The sequence below is a fragment of the Somniosus microcephalus genome, chromosome 22, assembly GCF_052327205.1.
Source record: "Somniosus microcephalus isolate GS21.2 chromosome 22, FLI_Smic_1.0, whole genome shotgun sequence".
NCBI lineage: Eukaryota > Metazoa > Chordata > Chondrichthyes > Squaliformes > Somniosidae > Somniosus > Somniosus microcephalus.
The window spans coordinates 59,930,792-59,946,162 of NC_141008.1; the positions used below are offsets into that span (position 1 = coordinate 59,930,792).

General features: G+C 45.7%; 1 protein-coding gene across 3 annotated transcripts in view; it reads right to left on the bottom strand.

The window, feature by feature from the left end:
• Nucleotides 1-4,131: 4,131 nt before the first annotated feature.
• The window catches only part of ccdc92ba (coiled-coil domain containing 92Ba), a 90,081-nt gene continuing 78,841 nt past the window's right edge, over nucleotides 4,132-15,371 (bottom strand). For all 3 annotated transcript variants that reach the window (XM_085964876.1, XM_085964874.1, XM_085964875.1), the window contains one exon: nucleotides 4,132-8,411. In XM_085964876.1, the coding sequence (XP_085821002.1) occupies nucleotides 7,672-8,411 (740 nt within the window). In that variant the 3' untranslated portion in view covers nucleotides 4,132-7,671. The remainder of the gene's footprint in view (nucleotides 8,412-15,371) is intronic.

A 15,371-nucleotide genomic window follows, 5' to 3' on the forward strand; every position in this document is an offset into this window, starting at 1 on the left:
TCAGATTTGCTAACTCCCTTCACAAAAAGAAATCGATTAGGTGTAAATAGATTTTAAAATATGGGGAAGAGGTGCAACGTGTTACAGACTGTACAAGTCATCTCAGTCAAGTAGTTGAAAAAGCATTAGAAAGAAAGTGATCGGGGTATGGTGGTTATCGTACTGGACTAGCTGCCGAAAGGTCACCAGTTCAAAGCCTATCACTGTAAGTTGGGAAAGTTAATTTAGTTAACTCTGGTAATTAGTGGGCCAGCACCAGAAAAAAATGGTCATGAAAGCTGTCAGATTGCTGCAAAAAAACAACTGGTTCGCTAATGTTCTACCTGGTCTGGACTCTATCTGATTCTACTAAGTTCTTAGCTCTTCATTTAAAAGATATGGGCTAGCAAAGCCGTCATTTATAGTCCATCCCTAGCTGCCCTTGAGAAAGTGGTGGTGGGCCTGCCTCTTGAACCGTTGCAGTCCCATGTGGTAAAGGTATTCCCACAATGCTCAATGGCCTCTGAAGTGGCCTCTGAAAGAAGGCCCACCACCACCACCACAATCATTGTCTCAGGATAACTAGAGATGGGCAATTAAACGGGTCTTGCCAGCATCACCCACATCCTGAGAAGAATAAAGAAAAAGAAAAAGGGGGAGTCAGACGTGGCTTCAAAATGAAAGGAAATGTGGCAGTTCACATGAAGGGTCTCCCATGAAAGGTTAATCTACCTTTCTCTTCCCAGCAATTTCTATTTCATAGTTTCAGAATTCAATTTTGCCACAAAACAGCCCGTGCCACTATCCTCTGGTGGGCACACAGCTCTGCCCGCTTGTAGCACATGGTCGATGTGCCAGGAGTTGATTATTAAGACGTAAGCTGGCAACTTAATACCAGACATACATGAAGTGTTACCTTTCACTCGAATGCAAATGGTTATATTATTTCACCCAACCCTTTGCTCGTTTGACCAATTTTCTTTATTAAAACCTGCAGAAAACAACAGTCAAAGTAACCATCTTAAGTTCCAGTAACTTGTCAGGCACTAGAAGCCATTACTGTTTTTCTAGAGGTGTTGATAAAAAATACTTTAAAAATTGTAAATGCGTGGAAATGCACAAGATTGAAATGATAAAAAAATAATAAAAATGCTAATTTAGTTTTGTTTGGTGAGACTAGGCGGAAATACGGTAAATAGTACAGTGATGGTGAGGTGGAGGTCCTGCAACACCGACGGACTGGACTGGAATCACCAGAGAAGATATAATCCCAAGAGGACGCAGGTGAGTGCCCACATACAGCAAGCTTCCACTGTCAGCTGGGATGTCAGAGGCAGGTGTGAAAGGGGCGGGGGAGGGTATCCAGGAGAATTCCCCCACCCCCCCCCCAAAAAAAGGGGAAGGAAAGTGAGTTGGATAGCCACTCATGCATATACCCCTCTCAAGCTGAACTGTGTATGGTTGATCCCAGCTCTGTAACCTCCTCCAGCTCTACAACACTCCGAGATCTCTGCGCTCCTCCAATTCTGGCCTCAAGAGCATCCCCGATTTTCATCGCTCCACTATTGGTGGCCGTGCCTTCAGCTGCCGAGGCCCTAAGTCTGGAATTCACTCCCTAAACCTCTCTACCTCTCTTCCCTCCTTTAAGACGCTCCTTAAAACCTACCTCTTTGACCAGGCTTTTGGTCAGCTGCCCTAATATCACCGTATGTGGCTGGGTGTCAAATTTTGTTTGATAACGCTCCTGTGAAGCTCCTTGGGATGTTTTACTATGTTAAAGGTGCTATAGAAATGCAAGTTGTTGTTGTTGTTGTTGAAGCTTGGCGTGCGGTTAACACGGAAGAGAAGAAAGAATAAGTCAGCGGAACATAACTGACCTTTCCCCTCAAATAATTGCATCATTGTATTCTATAACTCTTTAACAGCCTCATCCTGAACAAAATCAAACAGTGACTTTTTTTTTGCTATGAATCCTAATAACTTCGAACTTGAGAGAACAAGGCAAGTGTGTTAGAGGCATGTAGAGTGAGAGAGATAGGGCAGGAGACAAACAGAGAGGGAGCCTGGAAGATTAACGGAATGGAGTAAAAGCAGTCAGTTACAGAAAGTGAAGCAGAGAGTTAGTTACAGTCAAACATTTTTTTAAGCGTTTTTGCCTAGGAGCAATGCCACAGGAGATCAACTCACGATTTAAAAAAATATCTTTAACACCAACAAAGCACCGAATGGAAAGAACGGAATAGCGTTTCAAGGGTTAAGGAGAACATACAAGCTGCCAGTGGTTGCCGCTGTCACCAAGTGATGAAGGCAGCGCCTTTACTAGCTTGCCATTGTGTAACAAGGCGGACATGTAATTCATTCTCATCCGTTCAATGTTTGGCACCTTGAAGCAAAATCTTACAAGGTCCTTGGAAATGCACAACGCAAGTGAAGGTCATCTTCTGTCTGACTGCAACCGACATAGTTTGTGTTGAAATTAACCCAACCCATCAGCAAAAAGCACCTCTCTATAGGTACTGAGGACTCGGCACTCCAAAACCAGGGCCCATTAACTCACCAATCCCCCTTTTCTTGTCACACATCAAGGGGACGGGAGTGCATCGATTAAAGCAGCAGCAGTCCAAAAAAGTCAAATAAAACCTGCCCTTCTTACAAGGCAATTAAACGGTAAATATATAAAATGAAAAAAACTCCAGAAACCGCAGGGAGTTCAAGGCGGTAACCCAGTCGCAGTGTTTGAATGACCCGCTAACTTGGCTCTTTTTTCAGACTGGTTGAACCTTTTAATTAGATTAAGACACTGTTATTTCATTCCCAGGAATCTTTTATTCACCTTTTACTGTTTAAAACAGAACACTTTCGGAATGTAATTTAAGGTCTATTCTTGTAAATTGCATTTGCGCGGGGCTCATGCTTTGGCCTGTCAATCATGCTGAGATACTACATGACAGGGCAGCGCGTTCTGAGTCAGATTTGTTCTTAATTGACTGGAGGTTACATATTCGAGATGTCAGGCCTACACTCTCTGGAGTTGAGAAGAATGAGAGGTGATCTCATTGAAACATACAAAATTCTTAGTGGGATTGACAGGGTAGATGCTGAGAGGCTGTTCCCCCTGGCTGGGGAGTCTAGAACTAGGGGTTGAAGCCTCAGGATAAGGGGTCGGCCATTTAGGACTGAGATGAGGAGGAATTTCTTCACTCAGAGGGTGGTGAATCTTTGGAATTCTCTACCCCAGAGGGCTGTGGAGGCTCAGTCGTTGAGTATATTCAAGACAGAGATCCATAGATTTTTGGATATTAAGGGAATCCAGGGATATGGAGATCGGGCGGGAAGGTGGAGCTGAGGCAGAAGATCAGCCATGATCTTACTGACTGGCAGAGTAGGCTCGAGGGGCCGTATGGCCTACCCCGGCTCCTATTTCTCACGCTATGTTCTTATCTCTCCTGCAGTCTCTGTGGGCAGAACTAGCTTACATTTCAGAGCAAATAAACAGGTGCGGAGAGGAAAGGAGGATGTCGGAATATGTCTCTGTTGAGCTCCACAGTGAGAGGGAAGGCTTACAATCTGTTTGTTTAGGAGCAGGGGCTGCAAAACTGCTTGCTGGCTCCTAGGCATGTTGCATGAGGACCCCCACAACCTACAGCACTGCAATAGGTTCGAACTGCACTGCCCGATGTGGTACTGAGCCATACAGACCAAGATGGTCCAAAGTCAACCTGTGGCCTCGGCTGATCTCAACGAGGATGGCACTAGGGGTGTCACAATGGCCCCAGCGTCCTTGGACTGGGGAAGGGGGGTTCCCACTCCTGACCACTGTTCAATCCACTCTTGTTGGTAAGTATGTAGGTACCGGGCGAACCCAAGGCTGGGCTCAGCTGCGATGTGCCCCATGGCACAAATAGCTAGTCGAAATTCACCATCTAGGCATCACTGTCTAGGCACATACACGAAGAACGGGCACTTGGGGAAGGTAGCAGATGTCAGCTGGTGCCCGGGGAACTGTGCTGTAGCGCCAGTCAGCACCTCCAGGAGAGGGAGGGAGAAAACTGGGAGCAAGAAAGAAAATGGAAGACTCCCGTGCAGTAATGACATGACTCCCACCTCCCTCTGTCCCTCCCACCCTTTGTCCTTCCCACCCCGTGCCACCCACCCAGGACTGGCTAACTGGGAAACACTCAAACAAAATTCATATTCTAAAGAAGAGGAGAATGCCCGATTCTCTCCATGATTCATGAGCCGCTAACACAATTTTGGGATTGTCCAGCTTTGAGACCTGCTCTTTCTGATTGCAGGAATTCTTGACAATCAGGGAGAGAAACTGGCAATCCCCAGTTATTTGCTAAAAGTGAAAGGTCAACCTCTCGTTCCGATTTTCCAGTCAACCACCGCGAGATAAGTACGGAATAGTTATCCTGGTTATTCCCTTTGGATATGTACTTTGGCCAGTTTTATATAAAAGCTCTGATTTTAGTTACCTTTTTCCTTCGACATTCACTGGTAAATTTAAGTGACCGTGGAGCAGTACAATTTAATGCGGTTTTAACACTCCTGTAAAATTACTCTTATGGAATACAACTGGTTCGCACTCAAAAAATATGGCGTTAACCTATTAAATATGTACTCTGAAAGAGGGGAACAAATAGTAGGAGGTTACCAAGATCTCAATAACTTGAAGCCTTCCTGTTAGATATGGGAACCACTGTAGCATAAACATGAGCAGCTTCCCTTCATTTCTCTATCCCAAGAAACTGAATGTGACTAAATACTTCTTAAAGTGGCACTGCCTTCATTTTTTTTAAACTGTCAATTTTGTTAACTTTACTTTCTCCTTTTCGCCTGAAGGTACTGACTTCCTTCTGGGATAGCGCAACACAGGTGCCCTTTTAGGTACCCTTGCTCAAGTGACCATGATGCGTGTCTGAGCAGAGTGTCGGTAATCTATTCACATTAAGAAGGGCAACATAGTCAAGACTGGTCATGCCCTCACCCAACATCCACTTCCCAGCAGAGGTTTTTGAGGGACTTGGGCTCATTTTCCTTTGCCGCACGGCTCACAGTGCAGTGCACGCACCGACTGAGCCAGCAGGGAACTTCGGGCAAATCCTTTTTTTGGTTTGCTCGCCAATGATGTAAATCCTCTGGCAGTATCTTCACACCCGCTTGCCTCCTTTGGCTCTTCTGAGAATTTCCCCTCGCCAAACAAAATAAAGATGAAGGCAGTGCCCCTTTAACTTCGCAACAGAGGGGGGAAAGAAAATCTTCAGCAAGGTCACGTGGGATATTGTTTGGGCATCAGAGTCAATGGAGGCCACACTTCCATCTGCACATACCTTTCGAACATTGAGGTATTGCTTTGTTTTGTTCTTTTTAAACTTGCTGTAGAGATATAACTATTAAATATTAGTCTCAACAGAGGCTTTCGTGTTGAGAAAGTATGGAAATTCAATAGCAGTGCCTGTGATTATCGCAGTATCAAAGCCAGCTTATACAAATAAGAATTTTGGTACTGCAGTTTATATACACTTTGCTAATAATGAAAAAAAAACATCTGTTGGGCCCTTATTTGCAATTGCTAACAGGAACACTGCCCAATTCTACTGAACAGTATTAGACAGATGATTTATTAGATATGTTAACCCTTTGCTTTCACTCTTTGAGATTTCCTCTCCAACCCTTTATCCTCCCACCCAAAAAAAGATTATGGATGTTTCTGGTGAGGGCAAAGCGTTAATGTATTCCCGTCAGTGGTCAGGTTTTCAAGGTTAGTCAGTTAAGCAGCGATCAGAAAGTGTTGACTGGTAACTGCGGCACAATCCAGATCTGATTAAACATTATTTAATTCACCGCTCACCCCCAGGATGTCTCTGTGTGTCGCCCAAAGCAAACATATATAGAAACTGATGGACCATGTCTTGGCATTGCTTCTGGCGAGTTAGAGGACACTAAAAGTTTGTGAAGGTGTGGAGGGAAACAGCTGATATAGAGAAAAAAAAAATTGTTCGGTTACTGGAAAAAACGAGCCAATTGAGATAAGTGGTTAGCAGTGAAACGCTTTCTGACTGGTTTAAACTTTTAAACCGCCGTGGATCAATGGGTAGTGCTCCCGCCTCTGAGTCAGAAGGTTGAGGGTTCATACACCCATTCCAGGAGACTTGAGCACAAAAATCTAGGCTGACACTCAGCACTGTCGGAGGTGCCAGCTTTCAGATGAGATGTTAAACCGAGGCCCCGTCTGCCCACTCAGGTGGACGTAAAAGATCTCATGGCACTAGTTCGAAGAAGAGTGGGGGAGTTCTCCCTGGTGTCCTGGCCAATATTTATCCCTCAATCAACTAAAACAGATTATCTGGTAATTATCACATTGCTGTTTGTGGGAGCTTACCGTGCGCAAATTGGCTGCCACGTTTCCTACATTACATCGGGACATTCTGAAGTTGTGAAAGGCGCTATATAATGCAAGTCTTTCTTTCTTTAAGTAAAGTGAAGTGTTTCTTTTGGTTTTGAGGAAATTTGAATCAATTATATCATTACTAGCCGACCTCTTGAGCTATTGACTGCAGTAAGTAAGTTGGATGTGTTATAACAACAAAACTGTTTGCTCATAGAGTGCACTGTGTATTAGTCTGCTGCTAAGGGGGGGGGGGGCTGTGTCCCTTTAAGGTTGTAACAGCTAATTATCGGTCAGTAAGCAGAGTCTAATTGTTGGAAAATGTTTGTAATTCACAGAGTCCAGGCCAGAAGCACCCGGGGATTTTTTAAAGAGTGTTTTTGCATCAGAGACAATATGCGATGTCTGTGGGTGCAACATCGGGAAGGCGATGTCTGGAGGGTTACGGACAAACCGTGCGCTAGATGCAAGGGTTTTATATCCAGACTTGTGAACCTCCCATGACCCTGCTCATGGTTAATCAGAGGTACTGCTTTGTAAGGACAGGAACACTGTTCTGCTGGTAAAGTGTAGGTGTGTGTCCCTTCAAGGCTTCAAAGCCTAATTGGTGTTACGCAATCACCGAGTGAGTTCATACATAGGACATATTGTGTGTCTCGTGTTTTCTGTTGCTGGAGTCTCTGTAAGTTTTACATAATTGCTTTTACTGCTTTGCATTTTTTCAAGTGTGTCAGAGATGTGCATTAGAGTGATGTCTGAAATGTGAGGTACAGGAGGTGTGTGCATAGCTAGAGTTTTTGTAATATTAGAGACAGATTTTTAATAAAATGTTTGGATAAATGTAATATTTTCAAAGATTTATTATAAAATAGTCTCACCCGTTGATTTATTTTAATAAATCTTTCTGATGATCAAGCTCCTGACGTTAACAAGGAAGCTCTGTAAAACTTGCCAGTGCTCTCCTTGCCTACCCTTCACTTTAGATAGACTGGTTTTCTATGACGTGGTTTAGTTAGATCCAGGTTGAGGCTGGAGTTTGAGATTAATGAAGTGTGGTCTTGCTGTACTATATACAGACAGGCGGCTGCAGATGAAGAATAACTGTTCGTTCACCCCATTGCTTTCTGTGGGGCCTTGCTTTGTGCAAAAGGGCCTCCACATTTGCCTGCACAGTGACCAGTTTGAAAATTCATTGCATGTGACGTGCTTTGGGACCTTTCTGATACGAGAAGGCGCTGTGCCAATGCAAGTTCTTTCTTTTCACTGATTGTGAACCTTGAAAACCCGTGACAAAAACAGCCCTATTTTCGAAAACCCTCCCGCCCCTTTCGGGAATCTTCGCCGGTGCTTTCCTCGTCGGTGAGGGGAATCTCCGTCTCAGCGGGAGGCCCCAGAATGTTCGAACATTTTGAGCTCCCCTTTGGTACAGTTCTGGGCATCTGGGATGCCGCAGCAAGGCCCCCGCTCTCAAGTCCACGCTCCTGGCTAACGGGGGCAGCCAAACTGGTTGCCTGGTTCTGCCGTTGGCCATATTGCCACCTCGCTTGTAGGAAAAGTGCAGGGTCGGGCATGGGGTCCAGTTCGTCCCACCCTGCCAGTCGCCTTTGCCGCACGGAGTCTGTCCCCATTGCTTTGTCAGTGCAGATGGTATCAGTCATTTTGGAATGGACTTTATGGTTCCTTTTCAGTGATATGGATGTATATACTGGAGACGTAGGGATGGCTTTATCGGAAGGCTTGTCTGAAGGCCGATTACCTTGCCTGGAGTTAATTAGTTTCTGTTTGACGCTGTGCAGCTGAAACGAGAGATGGGCCGCAGTCTCGGACTGCTTCTGCAGTTCACTGTTCAGCACGGTCATCCTGTGACTCCGTCTCTTGAGTTCCTCCAGGAACAGCCGCTCCCTCCTCCTCATGCTGTCCTCCAGCGCGGTTATCAGGGCCTCTTTGTGGCGGAGTTCTTTTCTCAGCGCTGCATTTTGCAACTCCTTCTCTCTGATTTGTGCCTCGATGGGGGCATAGTCCTCCTGCTGCTCACAGTCATCTGCAAATTAATGAGAAAGAGAGGTCGATTTAAAATTCAAAAACACTTGGAACTGGCTCCTTTCAAGAAAATGTTTTAAGCCGCATAATACCCCGAGCTCAGTCTCCAGTTGTCCCATCGCTTAAACGGAAAGAGCTGTCATGTTTGGCCCCTGGCTCTCTCTATGAGCATGAATGCCAACCCATGGCAAACCAAGAGAAGGCAATCTTGCTAACCTTTCCTCTGTTCACCTATAATGGCTGATCACCCCATTATTTATATTTTCCGATTACTTTGGCCACCTCACTCCCAGAAGGTGCATCTCCTACAAATTTTCCCCTCTATTTTTCAGGTTTTTTTCCTTTCGACTTCTGAAAACTTGTACTTATTCTGGAGTACAATTTTACAGATTTCTGCAGCCCTCCAGTATCTCATCCACGTGTCTGTTCTTCATAGAGCACTGAAGGAGGCCATTCGGCCCACCGTGCCTGTGCCGGCTCTTTGAAAGAGCGATCCAATTAGTCCCACTCTCCTGCTCTTTCCCCGTAGCCCTGCAAATGTTTCCTTTTCAAGTATTTATCCAATTCCCTTTTGAAAGGCACTATTGTATCTGCTTCCACCACCCTTTCAGGCAGTGCATTCCAGATCATAACAACTCGCTGCATAAAAAGAATTCTCCTCATCTTCTCTCCGGGTCTTTTGACAATTATCTTCAATCTGTGTCCTCTGGCTACTGACCCTCCTGCCAGTGGAAACAGTTTCTCCTTATAAACCCTTCATAATTTTGAACACCTCTATTAAATCTCCCCTTAACCATCTTTGAGCCCCAGCAGCATGTTTGACTTGGGATGGGGTGAATTGGGGTTGGGGCGGGGTTGACATCGCGGCCAAGCCTAAACATGTCCTTTCATGACACCCGCACTCATATATTTCCCATCTGAGCCAATGGACAGTAATTCAAAGCCAGAGCCAATGGACAGTCTTGGTCTTCCCCTCCCGAGCCCTGGAACGTCAAGTGGAGGACCCTGACCACGTTCCTGAACAAGATCAGCGAACTGAATGCAGACCAGGCCTCAAGTCTGGGAGCTCCTTGACCTGAGTTGCTATGTAACTGAAGTAAGATATTAAAAAATTGGGTATAACAGGGCAAGACAACCAGGATTCAATTGCAACACCAATGTACAAAGTGGAGATAATGGGTTAATTCATACTCTGAGTTGAACAATAGAGGTCTGTATATTGCATTTACCCAGCTAAGTTTTAAACATGATTAAGTGACTTCAAATGCTGAGAGATTAAAACTATAGAACAACTCATGGGAAGATTGAGGAGGATGTGTGGTTGGTCAAGCGGGGCGACACATATGCACCTAAGAATTTGTTTATTGTAATTCACAACAGGGTTCCATTCTTCAAAATATAGTGGGGCTAATTAGAATGTATTTGCTTTGCAGAGATGACCCGAAGCGAGACCGAAAGTCTGTGTTTTGCACACCTTAACAGGGACTGGTATCTTAAGAAAACACTTAACAAGCAAAACCATCTGACTACGGGCAAATGGATGGTTGTAAAGTAATTAAGATGAGGCCCATGGTCACAAGAGGTGACGGGACCAACTGATAATGAAATGTGGGGATTGGGGGCGGCAAGAAGATGAACTGTCACGGTTTTATAATTACAATTTAGCTATAACTCTGTATATGCTGATAAGCTTATCCCCGCCCCTAGGGCAGGGCCTTAATTTTTGTATAACTGTGTGGACTTTGAGAGGTTCGTTGGAGTTGGAGTCTTGTGTAGGGACACAAGAAATTTCTCCCCAGGCCTGAATAAACCGTTTTGACTTCAATTATTGGGTCTGTCTTTCTTTCAACAAGCCAGTGACGTCGACCTTGTATATCACTTGGTCCGCACTTTGGGGGCTTACAACATAACAAACTACACAATCCATTCACTCACTGAGCCACTGGGACATTGTTCTTTTTGTTTATGAATCTTGTCTTTTAAAATGTTTAAATATTCCTGATATCCAGAGACAGAGAACTGCGTTGTCGTCGATACTGAATCTTCTGGAAAGTCATAGAGTCATAACGGTACAGAAGGAGGCCATTCAGCCCATCGAGTCTGTGCTGGCTCTCTGTAGAGTAATCCAGTCAGTCCCATTCCCCCGCTCTATCCCCGTAGCCCTGCAAGTTTATTTCCCTCCAGTACTGATCCAGTCTCCGCTTGAAAACACTGAGTCTCCGCTTCCACCACTTCCGTCGGCAGCGAGTTCCAGGTCCTCACCATTCGTTGCGTAAAAATGTTTTTCCTCGTGATAACGATGTTCCCAGGTCTGCTCAAGATGGGCAAATTAAGAGTGTTTTAGCCAGGGTCATGTGATACAGAGGGATTTTATCTATTATAGAGGGAACCATTAATAACGCACGCTAGTTTAAAGGGATGAGAGTGGTGTTATGGTAAGGGGCAGGAGAAGTTGAGAGTTGGCAATGCTGGAGAGTGGAAACCTTTTCCTCTTTTATTAACCAGTGTCAGCACCAACAAACTCCAGGTCAGGTACAGCACAGAGTGGATGCAGAGTATAGCTACGTTGCATCAACAATGTGCCTTTACCACAATCTAAGAAGAAGACCCTCTCCCACTGCACCAGTATGGTTTTTTTCCCCCAATTTCTATCCCAGTCATTCTTATGGCATCTTTAAGTGAGATTGTCAAATTGCGGGCAGTTTTGCATTGTAAACTGGGTTGAGACTGTTCAAACTCATGGGGTCCACTTGTATGTTGTGGCAAAGTATCTGTTAGTTCAAAGGTCATTCCTGCCACTTTGAGTGTCAGAGGTCGCTAATATTTTTTTGCTGTAATTTAGGTTAAGAGTTTAATTTTTTATGTAGAATATCCCATCACTGTAGTTAATGTCAACATTACAAACTGTTTGAAGGGGAAAATAGAAAATCTAATGATGCGCTCAAAAAAGGCTGGCCAGTAGCAAAGCAGGAAATGGTCGAAAGCGATGCGTCCGACTTCGCTTTAGCAGCCACCCTCAGCCAGGATGGGCGGCCCGTAGCCTTTTTCTCAAGAACCCTCCAAGGGCCCGAGATCAGGCACTCCTCGGTAGAGAAGGAGGCCCAGGCCATAGTGGAGGCAGTGCGGCACTGGAGGCACTACCTAGCCGGCAAACGCTTCACCCTGCTTACCGACCAGCGGTCGGTAGCCTTCATGTTTAACAACAAACAGAGGGGGAAGATCAAGAACGACAAAATTCTCAGGTGGCGGATCGAACTCTCCACGTTTGAGTACGACATAATATATAGGCCGGGGGCCCTCAACGAATCCCCCGACGCCCTATCACGAGGGATGTGCGCCAGCATCCAGGGGGACAGGCTACAGGGCCTCCACAATGGCCTCTGCCACCCGGGGGTCACCCGGCTATTCCACTTTATAAAATCCCGTAACCTGCCCTATTCCATCGAGGAGGTCCGGTCTATGACCAGGGACTGCCGCACCTGTGCGGAATGCAAGCCCCGTTTTTTCAGACCCGACCGAGCCCACCTGATCAAAGCTACATGGCCATTCGAGCGCCTGAGCTTAGATTTCAAGGGACCACTCCCCTCCACCGACCGCAATGTGTACTTTCTCAACATTGTGGACGAGTACTCCCGCTTCCCATTTGCCTACCCCTGCCCGGATATGACCAGTGCCACGGTCATCAAGTGCCTCGACAACCTGTTTTGCACGTTCGGCATGCCTAACTACATCCACACTGACAGGGGGGCGTTGTTCATGAGCGGTGAACTGCGCCAATACCTGCTGTCGAAGGGGATAGCCACGAGTCGGACCACTAGTTATAACCCCCGGGGTAATGGGCAAGTGGAGAGGGAGAACGCGACAGTGTGGAAGGCGGTCACCTTAGCACTAAGGTCTAAAGGCCTCCCCACCTCCCGCTGGCAGGAGGTCCTCCCAGACGTACTCCACTCGATAAGGTCGCTACTGTGTACTGCTACTAACGCCACTCCTCACGAGAAGATGTTTGTTTTTCCCCGCAAATCAACCTCAGGAGTATCCCTACCCTCGTGGCTCTCCACCCCAGGGACAGTCCTGTTACGGAAGCATGTGAGGGGCCACAAAACGGATCCCCTCGTGGAGGCAGTACACCTACTCCACGCAAACCCACAGTACGCGTACGTCAAGCACGCCGACGGGCGTGAAGACACCGTGTCCATAAAGGACCTCGCCTCGGCAGGAAGCGACGACGACGACCCATCACCACCACCCCCAGAAGAACCTCCACCATCCCCAGAGGTATCCTCACCACCCCCAGAAGTACCTGCAACACCCCCGGCACATGGGTATGCCCAGGAGGGCACCACGGACTCCCAGTCGGAACCCGAGGTACTGTTGCGACATTCAGGAAGGACTATCACACCCCCGGACAGACTAAATCTGTAGAAGGGGTGAATGTGATGAAATATGCCTTCATCAGACCTGCTTGTATTTTACCTGCTTGTATTGTGTGAACCACACCCTTTTGTTCCTATTGTGTGTATTGGCTACGCCCCTGTCTTTTGCCATATAAAGGTCTCAGGAGCTGTATGAGTCACTCACTACCAGATGAACTCGATGTGGGAAGACCTGCTATGCTGCTATGTTCTTAGTGATTAAAAGCCTTTAGTTGAATCCTTTAAACTCCTTGTCTTTGAGTTATTGAAGGCACATCAATCCCATCACTGTAGTTAATGTCAACATTACAAACTGTTTGAAGGGGAAAATAGAAAATCTAATGATGCGCTCAAAAAAGGCTGGCCAGTAGCAAAGCAGGAAATGGTCACATGATTGAAGGTATGGCAACCTGAAGGCTGAGGCCTGGTGAGTGAGAAAACTTTGTCAGTGAATGTTATATTTCATATTGTTATTGGAAATGTTTCTACTTTGCATTTTGAATAACTATTTAAATGATCATTTAATGGTATATTCCTTAGATTAAGCATAGAGAGAGACTTTCATTCCATTATGGTGTATGGTAGCAGAATGGTTCTGTTACTCGACTAATAATCCAGAGAACATTGAGTTCAAATCCCACCATGGCAGGTTGAGAATTTGAATTGACTTGTAATTTATCTCATCGCTGCTGGCTGGTGCAAAATAGCTGCCGTGTTTATCTAAATAACAACATGCACTGCATTTCAAAAGATAATTCACTGTGTGAACTGCTTTCAGACATTTCAATGGGATAAGGTGCTATATAAATCCAGGTATTATTATGGGCAGTGGCAGCATGGATACGAAATTGGCTAAGTGACAGGAAACAGAGAGTAGTGGTGAACGGTTGTTTATCGGACTGGAGGAAGGTACACAGTGGTGTTCCCCAGGGGTCGGTACTATGACCACTGCTTTTCTTGATATATATTAATGACTTGGATGTGGGTGTACAGGGCACAATTTCAAAATTTGCAGATGACACAAAACTTGGAAGTATAGTGAACAGTGAAATACCCAGTAATAGACTTTAAGAGGTGGAATGGGCAGACACATGGCAGATGAAATTTAACGCAGAAAAGTGCAAAGTGATACATTTTTGATAGAAAGAATTAAGAGAGGAAATATAAACTAAAGGGCACAATCCTAAAGGGGGTGCATGAACAGAGAGACCTGGGGTATATGTGCACAAATCGTTGAAGGTGGCAGGGCAGGTTGAGAAAGCGGTTAAAAAAGCATACGGGACCCCGGGCTTCATAAATAGAGGCATAGAGTACAAAAGCAAGGAAGTTATGATGAACCTTTATAAAACACTGGTTTGGCCTCATCTGGAGTACGGTGTCCAATTCTGGGCACCGCACTTTAGGAAAGATGTGAAGACCTTAGAGAAGGTGCAGAAAAGATTTACAAGAATAGTTCCAGTGATGAGGGACTTCAGTTATGTGGATAGGCTGGAGAAGCTGGGGTTGTTCTCCTTCGAGCAGAGAAGGTTGAGAGGAGATTTGATAGAGGTGTTCAAAATCATGAGGGGTCTAGATAGAGAGAAACTATTCTCATTGGTGGAAGGGTCGAGAACCAGAGGACACAGATTTAAGGTGATCGGAAGAAGAACCAAAGGTGACATGAGGAAAAACTTTTTTACACAGCGAGTGGTTAGGATCTGGAATGCACTGCCTGAAAGGGTGGCGGAGGCAGATTCAATCGTGGCTTTAAAAAGGGAATTGGATAAGTACCTGAAGGAAAAAAATTTGCAGGGCTAGGGGGAAAGGACGGGGGAGTGGGACTAGCTGAAGTGCTCTTGCAGAGAGCCGGCACGGGCTCGATGGGCCGAATGGCCTCCTCCTGCGCTGTAACCATTCTATGAGGCTAAAGGGATCAAGGGATATGGGGAGAAAGCAGGGACAGGGTACTGAATTTGGATGATCAGCCATGATCTCATTAAATGGCGGAACAGGCTCGAGGGGCCGAATGGCCTACTCCTGCTCCTATCTTCTATGTTTCTATGATCCTATGATTCCATTATCTTGGACTGCATTCAAAGTAGGTCTTGGAAGTAAGAAGACATTGCACTATGCTGAATGTATCACCCATCTCCTTGGCTCTGTGTTTTCAATCAATCTTATATGCAGGTATAGTTCAGTACCCCACAGAGCCCATCAACAGAAATCAACAAAAGACTTTTCTATTAAGATGAGAGTCCTCAGTCCCTTACTCTAAATTCCAGCACCAACAATGTCACAGGGGTAGTCACTTATGAACTGAGGCCCAGAGGCATATGGAGTGGCAGGGCTGCAGGTGAGAGGGAGATGGGCCGCAAGTGGCTTTGGGGTTATATTATACAGTAACACTCCCACATTATGTTACAGCAGTGATGACATTTCAATAAGTACTTCATTGGCTGTAAAGAACTTTGGGACTCCTGAGGTCATGAAAGGCGCTATAGAAATGCAAGTTCTTGATTTTTGTTAAAACACTGACACAGTAACACCCAACCGGGAGCACAATCCACCAG